A 15,912-nucleotide genomic window follows, 5' to 3' on the forward strand; every position below is an offset into this window, starting at 1 on the left:
TATCAACACAATCAGATTGCAGGAGAGCTTCAACAGAGCAAGAGGAAATGGATCTGCAGCTAGTTTGATCATTTCAGTCACTTTTTAAGCAGAAACCCGGAACACTCCTTCCAAGCCAATAAACATAAAGATCTGACGCTTCTCACTTGTTGTATATGATAGTAAATTAAATATCTTTAGGTTTTGGACTATTGAATAAGCCCTTTTGTCCTCTGAGAAAATCAGATTTTTTCACTCCTTTCCAATATTTTATCGGCAAAATGATGCATTGATTAATTTAGAAAGTAGAATTTAGGTTAATCGATCATTTAAATAATGGCAAGTCCCAAGCCTGTCACAGATTGCAGTTTTACGGAACGACCACTAGGAGGGGACAAAGCTGTGCTGTGCACTAATTTAATGCACTCAGAGCTGAAGACTTTATTGTCACATACAGTCTGCAGTTGTCACGTTATCTGTAATGCCTTTGTTTCAAAGAAAAATCCTGAAGTCAGAACTAGTTCCTCGCTGCTAAACGTCATGTAATCAGTATGGAAGTGCTGCTACACCCTGCCTGCCTTTTGCTGTTGTTACACAATAATCTTTCAATCAGGAATAACTACGGTATGTAAAACAGTCTTTAGTCGGTGCCTGGCGTGTTGTTCTGATAGGAATCAAACAGAAATGCAAATGTCTCAGTTAAATCCCCTTCCTCTTGTGTGCTCATGCAGGTCATTTGAATATTCAGTGCATCAGGAACACTATGGATTGTCTTTTATTCTGTAAATCGATTCAATCTGAGCTATTTCCACAGTTCGTACCCTAATTTTCTGAAATTAAGAGAAAATGGAAAAGACAAGCTAATAATGTATTAATAACACACTTTAACAGCATCTCTGAGGTGCAACTGATGTTAGAGGAGAGGAACAGAGCACTCATGTACTGTATTGGCTCTACTTCAGTGTGTAAGTGTGTGTGTGTGTGTGTGTATGTGTATGTGTGTGTGTACAGCATGAGTCACCCTGCCCGCCTGTGATTGGATGGTAGTTTATGGGTGAGGGAGGGGGAGAGAGCCTTAGGGGCCGTCTGTCAATCTCTCCTCTGCTCCATTCACACATTCATCTGCATGCACCGTCATAGAGAGACAGAGGAAGTGAGCGAGAGACTCTCATTCATAAAAAAAGAGACAGAGAGAGAAAGTTCATTCATAAAAGCTGCACAATTCTGCTGCGCCTCAGAAAGAGAGGGGAGGAAAGTTGATGTGGAGGTGAAGCACAAGTGGAAGCCTGGCAACTGAATGAGAAAGTGTATGTATGTGTCAGTAGGACGGGACTATGCTGAGCATGACTGGAGCGGCGCAGGCTGGACTTTAGTCTCCTCAGGACACCCCCAGTCCCACGCTGGTGAGTTGAATCTCCTGTAATGCAAAGACGGAATCCCATCCAATGATTTAAGGACGCTGGATGCTGGACAATAAGACCAGCCGATGATCAATTGAGCAAAAATGATCAACTTCATGCGTTTCATGCTTCCATTTTTTTCTGCTCCATCCGGTCAAATCTGCTTTACAAGTCAAACCTCTGTGTGTGATAACAGTGATTGTTAGTCTGATTCTTGGCAGGTTTTCCTTTTCTCTTTACTACTTTGTCCCGGTGCTCTCCTTTGCCCAGCTCCCTGATTATGAGAGAGCAAACCTCACCCAGGTTCAAATCACAGACAGGACTCTTACCAGGTAGCTCATCACTTCTACAGTCCTTCCAGACACAATCAGTGTAATGAAAATCACTGTGCTGCATTGTCTGATTCCAACACTTCCATCTTCCACAGGCATGCTGAGGCGCACCAAATACAGCCGTCTGCGCAACGATTCGTTGACGTCTCCGGAGGATCGGCCCCAAAGAACGCTGCCTCTGAAGAGGGACCTTTGCTTAGACTCTGACTTTGCCCAGCTGGATCCTGGGACGCCTACACGCCACGGGCCGTCCACCCTGAGGGACTTCATCCCCCGTGTGGCCAACATCCGTTTGCAAAGTCCCAGTTCCTTGCGGGGCCTGAGGGGACAGATGACTACAGCTGGAGACAGGACTGCTGATGGACACACTGACAGACCCCTGTCCAGAGCAGAGTGGGACTCGGGGTCTAATCAAAGATTTTGTAGCCAACCTTCCCTCAATATGCCCCTATCGGCTGGCCAAACTCACTCGGCTCTGAGCTGCACAAAGAGACCCATCACTCTGCATCGGATGGCCAGCCTCCCCTGGACCCCCAGCTGTCCTCCTTGCTCGCAACACAGAGACGGCCTGTGCTGTTTGAAGACTTCCTCTGCAGCAGATGACTGCACAGTGGTGCGGACAGCAAACAGAGCGGTTCACCATCACATCAAGGTACCACACGTTAACCAGTAACAGTGCATGAGCACACACTGCTGTGCACAAACACAGGAGTGTGTGTGAGGTTCCTTCGTCCAACTGATCTTCATGTTTTTTCACTTTGGACAATTTGCCTAAAACTGTTATGATGTGTTACTGCATTGCTTGTCAGTGTTAAGTGTCTTCACTTTACACTATGCAAGAAGCTGCAGCTGACCTCATGTCCAGGGTCCCAGCAGAGAGCTGAGTTTAAATCCTGCCTTTGCAAACACATGCACAGGTGAACAAAGGACACACACACACACACACACACATAGACTCACTCTGTGCTCTATCCACACAATCACACTCACTTTCGTACATTCACCCCCTCCCTCTCAGATAGAGCTTCCTGTGTAGGCAGTAGTGACTCATCCTGGCTCTCTGCTCCTCTCTAGATCTGCTCTGCTGTGTGTGTGCGTGTGCGTGCGCGTGTGCGTGCACGTGTGAATGAGTGCATGTGTGTGAACGTATCCGGTATCAGCAGAGCCCATGCTGTCCTAGAACCGGAGGTGTGTCCGCATGGGTGATTAGGAGCAGGGCCTGCGAGCTGACCACTGATGGAAATGAGAGCGGACCGTCTGATCGTCCTCTATAAACAAGCACGCACATACATTACACTCCCTCCCGCCCACTCACCCCACCCACACATATACACACACGCACGTATTGATTTAAGTCCGGTCTCCATCAATGGACTTACTCATCCCGCCTCCAGCCCATAGGGTCTGCTCTGCTGAGGCTCGTGGCCAATAGAAGTGGGGCTGGCTAACGTGTATCCGAGCACATGGCCTATATCTCAGACAGGATATCACACAGTTTTGGCCCATAAGCAAAAACTGTATGTACATGTATGAGTGTGAAGGAGCATTTTAAAATCAGTTCCTGAAACTAGTGATTCAGCCTCAGCCATAGTTCTATAGTTTGTGATTTGTTCGAGTTAGCGCAGTTTTTTGCAGCTGATTCAACCTCTTGCCAAATCCACTTAAAACAGGCTTTTATTTGAATCTGCAGCGGTTTTTCTAATGCTCCAAAAGCAGTCTGTTAATCAATCTAGACGTCATCGGGCACTACAGATATACAGTTGGCTGTCATCTGCAAATGAGATGCAGCACGCTATCATGCTATCTAGCGTGCTGCATCGTGTAAATAACCATTTTGAACTTGCCGACATTGTATCTGTCCTCTCTGGCTTTCCTCCATGCTTCAGATTATACAGAACTCTGGATTCAATAATTTAAACTCTTCAGCGGACTTTGACCGCGAAAATCTGCAGGACAAATCAGCACAGGACATGCTCCTATTAGTCAAACAGCTGCAGCCGCGCCACATTGGAAAAGATGGCGGCGTTCCATGAAATGTGTGATGGCAGGGGTCGTGACCCACTAAAAGTCAACTCTTCAGCTCTGCTATAGAGGGGTTTTCCTTCCTCACGTCTTCCCACATCATCTTCAGAGGCTTGGAGGGAGGACGTTGCACATTCACAATCAGTGAGAAACTGGTGTTTTCTTGTGTTTTTCTAGTACGTGGGCAGTGTGGAGGTGACCCAGTCCATGAGAACCCTCGACTTTGATACAAGAATGCAAGTCACACGGTAGGTCCTCCAACTACACCACACACACACACACACACACACACACACACACACGCACACACACACACAAACGTACATCTAACTGCTGACACAGTCTCAGAATAAAACTATGCATGAAAAAGCTGATGTTTTTCATGTACAGGGAAGAAGGGCTGCTTTCCCCTGAATTCATTCAACATATATTTGCCAAGCAGGACATGTGTGGCTCATTAAAAAAATGTTTCAAAGGGGGAAATCAAATTAAATGTATAATGTTTCATAAACCGGGGCTTTCTTCTCATCACTTGATATTGACATCCTAGTGCAGGATGCCGAAAGCGCCGATGGACACAGCGACCTCTGTTCACAACAACGCCGCTGAATGATGGGGCAGAAAATCCAATTAGATGAATTTCCTCCTAATGAGCTCTCATAGTCTTATTAAGAGAGAGAGAGAGGGGGGGGGGGGGGGGGGCTCAATCCAGTTTGGACAAGTTGTTTTCGAGGAGAAGAAAAGCATTTCCTTGTACGCTTTGACCTCTTTGGCCCAAGAGCCCGATCTTATTTTTATTTTTTTACACTAGTAGTGTTTAATTTTATTTCATTTGGTCTAATCTATCACTGTTTTATCTTATTTTTTTGTATATGTATGTATAGCTTCAGGAATTTTCAGTATCTCGTTTTCAGGAGTCTGCTGGTCAACAAAGCAACACGGAACATAAAATATCGATTTTACGAAGAATTTAAACAGACTTTTAATGAGTTAGTTAAAATATTATAATATATAAGAAGAAGAAGATCTGGGATCACAAAACACATATAATCAGAAGGATAATGTGGGATTTATAGAATAACAGCAACTATGAAAACAGATGAAGAGTAGATTAAGATAAAAACATTTGTACAAGTGACGTACGTTCAGATTCAGGATTTCCGTGTGCTGTAAGGCTCGTACATGTAGAGGCGTCACGTCTTTAATGGTGCACGCTGCAGATTTTCTGCTTTCTCCCACATTATTCTGCAGTCAGTTTGGCTTTGACTTTTCTACTTCTGTGGTTAATCTAGTATCATTCAGTTTATCAAGACTCATACGTGTACGTCATTTACTTAAAGGTAAAGGTAGCAAAGTAACAGTACCACAAAATATTAAAGTAGAAGTGAATGGCAAGTGTTCAGATTTTTGAAAGTATAAAAGTATCTTCATCCAAATTGTGCTAAAAGCATCAAAAGTAAAAGTATTCATTATTATATGATAATATGGTAATATTGGATTATTATTACAGGACCATTAATGTGTAAGCAGCATTGTAATGGTGTATCTGGATGAAGTGGAGCCAATAACTAAGTTCATTTACTGGAGTGCTCTTGTACACTTAAGTATAGTTTTGAGGTACTTGTACCTTACTTGAGTATTTCTATTGAATGCAACTCTGTGCTTATATTTCATTACGTTTCAGAGAGAAATTCTGCACTCTGCACTTCTCTACACTCCAACTACTGTTGCGAGTTACTTTTTAGATTTTACATAAAAACGTTCACATTAGCAAAGTATAAGCTTACAAAAGACTTGTGACTGCTCAGAAAGCGTGTTTTACTCTGTCCCACCACATGAATCAACCCAAGACCCTCCAGATTTATCTTGTGACCAACCGCCGGGGTTGAAAGGACTTAAGTACCTCACTGTGTATGGTAGTAGTAGCTAAAACTGCTGCACCTCAACCAGCTACAAAATGCTGCATACACATTGATAACTACAGTACAGCTGGGACCAGTACTTTTACTTTGATATGTAAAGTAAAGGATCTTTACTTTTAATTGAGTAATGTGGGGTACTTTTACTTAAACAAAGGGTCTGACTTCTTCCACCACTGACCTGCTTTATAGACTGCTGGGTAGCTCAGTCTATAACAATTTCTGTATGTTTTCTGTATGTAAAATGTTTATCTGCAGCAAAACTACAATATTTCCCAATAGTACACAGCAGCACAAAATAAAAATATACTCAAGAAAAGTACAAGTAAGTTCTGTACTTGAGTAACTTAGTTACATTCGACCCCTGCATATAGAGTTACTTCTTAATGTGATGTTACAGAATGTTTTATTTCACTGATGTGAGCTTCTTGTAATGTAGTTTCCTTCCTCACATATTCTCACATGCAAGTCACATGTTAGCAGGGAGCGCGCTGGATCACATATTTACAAAAGTATGTCTGTGTGTGTGTGTGTGTGTGTGTGTGTGTGTGTACATGCTTATAATCTTTTGTGTGTGTGTTTCTGTGTGCAGAGAGGCGATCAGCAGACTGTGTGAGAGGACATCAGCCAAAACGGCGGTGAAAGCTAAAAGGGTGAGTTCGTGCACACACACGTGGACACACACACACACACACACACCGATGCATTCAACACAGAAGTAACCGGGATAACTGTGACTCTTCATCAGCCTGTGTGCAAGGGACTGTCAGCTGTTCTGGGTCGAATCAACCTCCAGTTTTCTGGGAACAGGGTCATCCTCACCGTCTCCACAGACAGTGTGACTCTGATCGCTGCCTCCTCCTTACAGGTTACAGCCTCAACACGCTTAATCAAATCACATCTGTCACACATGTGAGCTGTTGCGGCACGGACTGAAAATAAACCTCCCCTTGCCTCTGTGTTCTTCTTCTCTCTTCTCTTCCCCAGAAGATCGCCCATCACCCCATGCAGGCCATTTCGTTCGCCTCAGGAGGAGACCCAGTACGTTCATATTCTCAAATATTTCACATGTTCATGGGCACATAGGGACACAAACACACACATACAGTGAGTGATTCCATTTATTTTGATTAAAGCTGCAGTTTGCTGCAAACTCCTGATCTCTATACTTTTGATTGGTTGTGCAAGGTTCAAGAAAGTAAAGCTAAAAGTAAGAAAATCCTTCACTTTTACTCCTGTTTGCAAAAGTAAGAATAAAAGCTATTGATCAGATTTTCTTGCTGCTTCAAAATACCCTTAAAGTTTATGGAAAGGGTTTCGTCTTTGGAGTAGATTCTTGATTACTGCAGCACAAAAGCGGAAGTGAGTGCGCACACCTTCTGACGCATGTGTTCAAATGATTGTGCAAAAATACTTCATCATGGTGAATAATAAGCAGTCCAAAGCGGTGTGTAAAATTCAGAATATCTTAAGACTGCTATTTAAATTTAGTTCAACATTTTCCAATGCTGTTGCACCACTTGTTCTTTTCTTGTCTGCATATTTGAGGATGCAAGAAAACAACATTAAAGGTTACACTGGTTTTGCTTGCAGTCACTTCCCATGCATCCTCATTGTCTGTACTTGTATCTATGCGATGCCAAATTCCCCTCATTATAAGATTTCTGTGATGCACCTCCTCTATCGGCAGAAACATTTCCGCCCTGTCTCTGTTTGGTTTTCTTGTTTCCATGACAGACATTTTAACGTTATTATTGTTTGCTATACTTGTAAAAAGATTCAATAATTGTCTTTTTCACATTAGTGGTATATGGAAAAGGATTTTAAGGATTCCACGCAAATAAAATTAACTTTTATACATAAAAGTAATAATAATAATTGCATATTTTGGCAGCATGTCAAATGGGTAAAATATAAGGCAACAAATCAAGAAATCCTCGTGACTTAACACAACCATCAAAGCCAGTATGTGCTTTCATCGTCATCTCGCCAAGCCTGTTTCAATCGAATTACTCTTATCTATTTCCCCCCTCGTTCTCTCTGTGACCACATTACTTCCATATGACAGAATTTGCATTTTTCATCCTGAGTGAAAATTTCCTGCAGCCTGAATATCAGAAAAAAATCAATGCAGTTCTATTAATGGCTGAACAGCCAGCAGGACATGTCAGTTATTAGCTGCTGTCTAGGTCAAATCCTGCTTTTCAGACTGCTTGACAAACAAAACCTCCTGTTTGTGTTTTGGTTAGCATCCATGAACTCCCCCTTTTTCAGCTCAAACAAACAGCGAATACAAATGTTGTAATGTTTTATTGTCATTTTGATGCTGCGAGGCTGCACTGGCCAAAGATTAGAGAGGACAGGAGGGGAGTTTCTCTCTGTGAAACATGGATGGGGTCATAGCTCGCTGTTTAATTAATTAGCTAAAATAATCTTGCAGTGCGCTCCGAGCCTCGGCTCAGTTGGCTCGGGCACATGGAAGATAGCGGACGGGGGGGATTAAAATCAATCTGCCACAGAGGCTTTGTGGTGACACATATTCAGCTGACTCTGCTCTTGTATTCGTTTCAGAGAGCCACTGATAGGGAGTGAATCAATTAAACGGTGAATACACATGGATGACCATTAACTGAAAATGTCTGCTTTGTTTTCAGTCATTGAATGTGCTGAGTCAGTTTTCTGACCTTATGATTTTTATGTATTTGTACTACTGTTAAACGATATATGCACAGTGTACATCTATTAACATTTAGCAGCTTGTAATTACCGTTAGTGGCCACAGTGGCCGCTGTTGAGCAACATTTACATAGCCTCGCTTTAAGACAAGATATTTTTCTCTCAATTTGTTTACAGGACATGGCAGATTACATTGCTTATGTTGCCAAGGACCTCTTCAATCAGAGAGGTAAGGCACACTTCATCATCGTGGTGACCCGGGCTTCCACTGCACTTCTGTTTTGATATAATTATCACAGACAAAGAAAATCTCCTTCTGTCTCTCTGTCAGCATGTCACATCCTGGAGTGTCCCCATGGTCGAGCCGGTGAGGTTATCAACAGCATCGGTCAGGCCTTCGAGACACGTTTTCGCCAGCTTCTCAGCCACGCGCCATCGCTCCTGTCCACCAGTCCCAGGTTGTCCTTCTGTCTGGTGTCTAATTGGGGTGACAAAACACAATGAATGGGCACACATTCAATTATGTGCATTATATTAGTAGAAGTTATGGCAAAGCTTCTCCACAGCAGATTCAGTGTGAGGTGAACATCAGGTAACTTTATGTCCGCAGGCCAGCGGTGAGACTCTGTCGTAAATGGAGCCCAGAGGAGACAACAACAGACCAAAAGGCCAAACAGGAGGTCGAGGTCGGCGAGCATCGTGACTACTACAACCTGATCCCAGGGAAGACGCCGCCCGCTGGTGGACTAGAGGACCTGCGGGTCACAAGGGAGGAGAGCAAACGGGATGCTGACACTCCGGGGGTAAGAGTTAAATGAAACACCAGAACACAAACAGTACATGTCAGCTGAGCTTGAAAACAGCAGTTTGGCTGCAAACAAAAGGTCCAGCTTGCAAACTTTTCAACCACATCTCATGGACTTCAATCCTCAGCAGATTAAGTTGCTCAATTGTCATGGAGGTGGCTCAGTAGTTATCATATGATCAAAAGATGGAATATAATAATGATATAATGTATAAATATGTTATTTTGTTATATATTGTATCACACACTTCATTGTATTATATAATGATGGCAGCTGCGCAGGAACAGTAAATAAGCTGGACCTTGTGTTGATGGTTTTGTGGCCTCTCTTCCATCGGTAGGTTCATTGAGCACAAATGTTTACACACCTTGGAGCTGCCCTGTACAACATATGTAGCTGTATCTGTCGGCCACTGAGCAGAAGCAGCTGAGCTTTAAGTGCATCACTCAAGGACACCTCAGTGGTTGGTAATAAGGACGGCACAAACACTCATTCAGTCCCCGGAATGATTGCGCTCGTCTGGGAATTGAGTCAGCAGCATCTCTGTCATGAGCAAACATCTCTAACCTTTAGGCCGTCACTGCCCCCCCCTGAATGCACACACACACACACACATGCATGCGTGCACACACACACGCACGTGCACACACACAAACACACGCAAAGATCTCTGTCTTGTGTGTATGACTCATCTGGTGCTGTTGCAGGTTTGTTCGTCTCAGCCTGTTTCACTGTATGAGAACTGCTCCATCACAGAAGAAACTGCAGCTCCACCTGCAGGTAAAAGTCATCAGTACACTCCCAGGCCGAGTTAAAGTGCGTCTCCGTGTCTGCACGAGTGTGTAACGGCAGTATTCAGCCACGTGCATGAGAAGGTCCAGTTTGAACTAGATTATTCTTTAAAATCATTAAACCAGATTTCAGCTCAATCCCATCAGTGCTGAGTAATAACACAACTTAAAACCTGGTTTAGTAAAACTTTAAATGGTTTAAACCAAAGTGTCATTTTAGTTTAAACCACAATTGAAAACTGTATAGAAACAAAAGCCTGTGATAGAGCCACCACAGCTACATCATGCAGCACGCTTGAATTAAAAAAAACAACAACATAATTTTTAATGCTATCTGCGCTCACATTATTAGAGCTGAAGAAGAAGAAAGGAAGCATCTGCAAGCTTTTCACTTAATCTCATGTTTGATCAGAACCAGCTTTTCAGTATTAGATTTAAATTGGAGCTTTTAAAATCTGGATCTGATTTAAAAGTAGCTTTTGGGTAAGATTAGATTAGATTTTAAGAAAAGTCTGGAATTCAACCTCTTCATTTAACACTCAGGGACATGAATCATGATATAATCCTGGTTTAGACTTCATCCTGGTTGGAGAAACCCACCCTTGTGTACTGTTATATTCTTCCTCAGTTATAACTCCATCTGTGGAATCTGAGCTCAGTGCTGAACAGCGCACTCCTCTCCCTGAGACACGGATCCAGGACCTGATCCAGGAGGAGGGCTGGTTCCATGGCAGGTGGGTAATCAGCGTCCCTGTGCCTGAATGACCCACTTTAATGCGTCAGTCTGCTCATGTCTGTCCCCCTCTCTGTGTCCTTCATCGCAGGTTGGGGAGAGAGCAGGCAGAGTCGCTCCTCACCTGCAGCGGGGATTTCCTGGTCAGGGAGAGCAGCTCCGCCTCTGGTCAGTATGTCCTCAGTGGTATGGAGGGAGCCACCGTGCGCCACCTGCTGCTGGTCGATCCACACGGACAGGTAGAGTTGTAGTGCCGGATTTAAAACACGCATGCAGGTGGAGCGGAGAACAGCAGCTGGCTTTAATTTGTAAATCCTAACTGTTTGTGTGACCAGGTGCGGACCCGCGATCAGGTGTTTCTGAGTGTCGGTCACCTGGTGCGTTTCCACATGGAGAACCAGATGCCCATCGTGTCTGGAAGCAGCGAGCTGTGTCTGAAACAGCCAGTCCTGCAAAGACATTAACACACACATATTCATGGACTGTCACATGTGTACTTTCGCCTTCAGCAGCGGCTCTCAGTGCTTTTTTGGAGGCTCAATGTGCACAATTCAACACTTTCAGCTCATTAAACATGTTGAATCAACCAGGTCCTGTCAACATGTGAGATATAACTTCCCTGAAAATCTTATTATTCAGTCATTAAAGAACATATATTGTTCAGCATATGTGTGGAGAACTGTTTGATTCGTCCTAACACTTGTGCACACTGTGCCTCACCCTGTATTGAGAACAGCTGCTGGCCTGCAGAACATCCTGTCTCTGTCTCTCAGGCTGAATTTGCTGGTGTTTACTCAAACTTTAAGCACAATCACTGGTGTCGGGAGGAAATTACCAGAGTGTTGGCCGACTTTCAGAATCCTTTTTTTTTTTAATAGGCTAAATTTGTCTTGTGTTCATTCATTTTGATTTGTTGTTGTTTTGTGTCCCCATTTCCCCTGCTTGACTTTTGAAAACAACTTTTCATCCCACTTACTTGTTCCATCCTGAATGTAGCATTCAAATGCTCTTTCTTAACAGAATCTGCAGAAACAGATTCGCAGTTCACGCTCAGATAAGCTGGCAAATATGCAAATAGTAATGTCTTTGTTCCCCATAAAGTGTAATCAAATACATCCTCAGTTCTTTTACAGAATGGATTACTGCACTTTGTCTGTTATTTCTTTTTTGTTCAAACCCCAAAACACAAAAACACCACAGCACAACTCGCTCCAAGACACCTCGTAATGATTCTTCATATCACACGACAACACACACATTGTTATTAAAGTGAGAAAACCGAAAACATTTAATCGCTGGTGGGCTCACAATACAATTTTAAATGCTGTTTGCAATCAGTGTCACAATGCACATCGAATCAACACAGTCACAAATACGACAAGTCACGAGGCGGAAGAGTTTACTGTGAGACTTCAGGTGGCTTTAAGACAGAAAACTGCAAATGTTTGCTGTTTTTTTTCTCTGTGGACTCCACAGAAAGTTTTCAAACATCTGGATTTCATTTCTACTGATGAAATGAGATGTTAAATGTTCCTCTGCCAGTCATGTGCTGCATGGCTATTTTATCTTGCAGTTTAAAAAGTAGAATACATAACTGCGATTTTTAATGTGCAACCCTAGAGAGGTTATCAATGCACATCTATTTGCATTGATTTGTCCTCAGCAAACTGCAGATGTGCATTAGTCAGAAACATTTTAAATGACAGACACATTTATGTGACAAAGCTTTATTTCTATGTGCAGCTCAGACATGAAAGTGTCATTTCTTTGTCTTATTGTGGCGGAGTCCAAGGTGGCATTATCCCGTTTCCTGTCGTGTTTAGTAGCCAATCAGAGTGTTCAATGCCATGAGCTGAACAAAGAAGAGGAAGGGATTATCTCCTGGTATCAAATGGGACCAAAGACACATGAAGAGCCTCTGGTAAGACTTTTGCAGACCAGCACACACTAATGCACACATCATCAGCTGCAAACAGGAGAGTAAACACTTCACTGTGACTCTTCCCCTTCTACTGCTTCACATGGTGCAACTTGAACGCAACTTCAGTTCTGCACAAAATGTGAAAGCCGTGAAATGAAATGCATTTGAGCTGCACGTTTCAGCTCAGTATGGTCAAAGCAACAGTAGAGGACCATGAAGTTTCAGGTTTTCTGATCAGATCATCACCACATCAAGTGTTTTACTGAATCAAACACAGTAAATGAGGTGGTGTCAACCTGAGAGACCACCAGCTGTGGCGGTTGGATGCAATTAAAAGGCTGCAGGTTGCGGCTGCTCCATGAAACGTAATGTCAGGACTTTACCATAGAGATTCAAGTTAAATTGAATTGTGACAACTCTGGAAAATGAAATCAGAAAACGCTGTCAAACTGTGCTTATCATTTTCAATTACTTTAAATACTGGTTGTTATTTAAAATACCCTAACCTAATTGGGATTTTAAAAGTAATATCTAATTGGCTAATTACTCCTATGTCTCCTATGTTTTTTTTTTTCTTTCATCAATATCTTACAGTGACTTCAGTCTGAGCTCAAACCTGGAAAAACAGTCACTACAGAAATCAGGTAATAAACATTTTAACATGCCAGATTCTTTTAGCCACAAGATGGCGCTATTAGTCTTTACAAAAGCTGATTCCCTGTCAGCATTTACCAAAATATGTTGCCTTGATTGGTCAAAACTCTCTGGCTAGATTTCTAAAATCCTCCATTTGTTTATTTTTATTGTCATCTGTAGCATCTTCATGATGAAGTATGGAAAACATACAGCGTGTGTGCTCACAGCACTGATTGAACCCACCCTGACATCCTGCATTTCTTTGCTAACGTCAGGCCTCTTGACACAGACGAGCGTCTGAAAGAGCAGTGAAAATGACTGGTAGTAAACAGCCTATAATAATTGCTGCAACACTTCTCCCTCAGTTTTCAGCAGCCTGTCACTTTCACATTTTGGTGAAGTAAAAGATGACTGCGCGCCGAAAGTATGCAGTCGACTGCTTTCGGGCTGTGGCCCCGATCGTCCTCTGAGAGGCTCGGAGGGTCTCGCCCACATTAATCACCCTCAGAACTGCTTGTTAGGCTGAGATCGGGGAAAGAAGCAGCTCTGCTAATGACTGACACACAAAAAAAGATAAACACTGATAGGATATCTGCAGAAAAACAACACTTAAAGCCCTTCTGTTCAGATAATTCTGTCAAATGCAATCACAGGACTCACATGCTCTTAAAACTTCCCACAATCCCTAGTGTCTGGGGTGTCAAAACGACGGCTAATCTGGTTTGTTACAAAGAACAGGAAATTAAACATGCTTGAAAAGCCACCTCTGCTTTTTCCTGAGCACTTAAGCACAAGCTAAACATGATAACGATATCTGCGTCTCATCTGACTCCATCAGTAAACACACGGAAACTGAAAGTGTCTCTCGCCAGGCTAAAAATCCGATATGACCCCCGTCTATTGACATGAAGGCTATCATAAGTGTGAAATCAAGTGACTGTTCAAGCGAGCGAGGTTATTTTCCTGCTTTTATTACGTCCCCGAGGAGTTTCTCTGAGTCACACGGACCTCGCCCAAAACAACTCCCCAGGAACAGCCGTGGTCTAGTTTCTGATGCCATTCGCTCAGACTTCTGAGGCCTGCTAACGGTCACATGTTGTCAACTCTGTGAGGTCACTGTTCGACCTCCGACCCCTCATTAACGTCAAAGCGGCGGCCGGCAGCCTGTGCGCTGTTGCTGTACAAGCAGCTATGGGAGGAACATGAGCCGAGTCAGGATTCCCCTTGAAAAGTAATTAAGTTGCTTGTTGCACGACTTTCACGAGGCAGTCAGTTAATGGTGTATCTGAAAAACAATTGTTTGCTGACAGAATGGGTTATTAAGATGATGCTTTAATTATCAGTTCACTGTGTGTTCAGGGCCAAAGGGTCTTTTAACTGCCTGCATTAAACGAGTCTTTTTAAGTCATTTTAACCCCCACATTTATTCAAACTTCTGTTTATTTAAAGGGTGATTGTCTAGTTGGCTTTGCTTTGTTCGAGTATGTGGGCTGAGCACCATACAATGAAACTGATCATTACAAACACTCACTTCTTTCAACACATAATGATCAGTGTGGATAGCCATTTTTTGTGTAGAATGTGTAGTAACTGCAGCAAGATAACAGTTAAAATACTGTTACTTTAACATATATATGAACACATATATAGTTAACAGAGTCTGCACATGTAACTGAATCCTCCCACAAATGGAACATATGGCAGTTTATATAATGACGATAAAAATATCCCTTGAAAATCAGTAAGTGGCTAAAAACCAAGCTATAAAAGAGAAAATAATTTAATAATAATTGCGGTGAAAAGAAAAATTGAATAATCAAAATGAATAAATCACAAGCACAGAGCACAGTGCGGCACCCATTCCTCACAATAGGTTTCTTTTTCTCACCGTAACGTCACACTTCCAGTAATCTTCAGTGTCGCCATTTTTAATTAACTCCAAAAGATGTCGTAAAACTCGGAAGCTTTCTTCCGATCTGTAGAGGAGTTTCTCAGAAGCCAAACTTAATGCGACTTTTTCATTCTGTGCCCAACAGAAGACTCCTCCAACACAGTCGAGCTCCTGGCTTGTAGAAGACACAGGTCAGCCTTTTTTTTTTTTTTCTATTAGGTAGAGAAAATTTTCCTGGATAAATGCTTAATTTATTGCTCAGCTTAGGATTTATATGTATTGGGAAAGGGAATTTGAGAGGGCCGAAGTGTTCATTGCCTCAAATTGGTGAAAAATATGCTGAGGAGTCAACCCGATATTTATGTACTTTGTGTCAGAAGATCATCTTTATTTCTTCATTTCTTCAAGGGAGCAGAGTATGAAAGCAGCGCCAAGCCCTTTGAGGACAATAATTCAATTTGTGACCGTGGCGGGAGAGCCTTGAGAATGAATATTTGCTGGTGTTTTCTTGATCTTCTGTTATAGTAGATTGAATAACAAATCAAGCAATTTGAAAATTGTGACACGCAATTTAAAATTAAAGACCAAAACATTCATTGATTTATTGAAAAAAAAAAAAATCCTCTGAATAATGGACAGTGAGAACAATCAATAGTTGAAGCTGAGCTCAACTCTTGAATCTCCCTCTAAATGACCACCGTGTTCAGCTGCATCTCATTTAAATTTGATTTAATTAAAAAACATCACAGATAAAGTCATCAGCTCCAGTTATAAACTATTGCTCATCAGCTCCCCGCCCGCTTCCA

The 15,912-nt window shown here is 42.5% G+C and overlaps 1 protein-coding gene across 1 annotated transcript; it reads left to right on the forward strand.

Moving 5' to 3' along the window:
- The first annotated feature begins 1,659 nt into the window (after window positions 1-1,659).
- On the forward strand, window positions 1,660-11,450 carry LOC121610424 (SHC-transforming protein 1-like). Its single transcript, XM_041942525.1, has 13 exons — window positions 1,660-1,711; window positions 1,807-2,363; window positions 3,911-3,981; window positions 6,245-6,305; window positions 6,401-6,520; window positions 6,640-6,693; window positions 8,506-8,557; window positions 8,660-8,786; window positions 8,939-9,131; window positions 9,842-9,914; window positions 10,554-10,659; window positions 10,750-10,897; window positions 10,994-11,450. Exons 1-13 carry the CDS (start codon window positions 1,660-1,662, stop codon window positions 11,120-11,122), a joined length of 1,743 nt encoding a protein of 580 aa, XP_041798459.1. The 3' UTR covers window positions 11,123-11,450.
- Window positions 11,451-15,912: the final 4,462 nt, after the last annotated feature.

The sequence above is a fragment of the Chelmon rostratus genome, chromosome 1, assembly GCF_017976325.1.
Source record: "Chelmon rostratus isolate fCheRos1 chromosome 1, fCheRos1.pri, whole genome shotgun sequence".
In the NCBI taxonomy this organism is placed as follows: Eukaryota; Metazoa; Chordata; class Actinopteri; order Chaetodontiformes; family Chaetodontidae; genus Chelmon; species Chelmon rostratus.

Coding starts and splice junctions, on each gene's coding strand:
- LOC121610424 (XM_041942525.1), top strand. CDS start 1,660: ATGAGAGAGCAAACCTCACCCAGGTTCAAATCACAGACAGGACTCTTA. Junction 1,712..1,806: donor ACAGACAGGACTCTTACCAG/GTAGCTCATCAC, acceptor CATCTTCCACAG/GCATGCTGAGGCGCACCAAA. Junction 10,898..10,993: donor TGGTCGATCCACACGGACAG/GTAGAGTTGTAG, acceptor TTGTGTGACCAG/GTGCGGACCCGCGATCAGGT.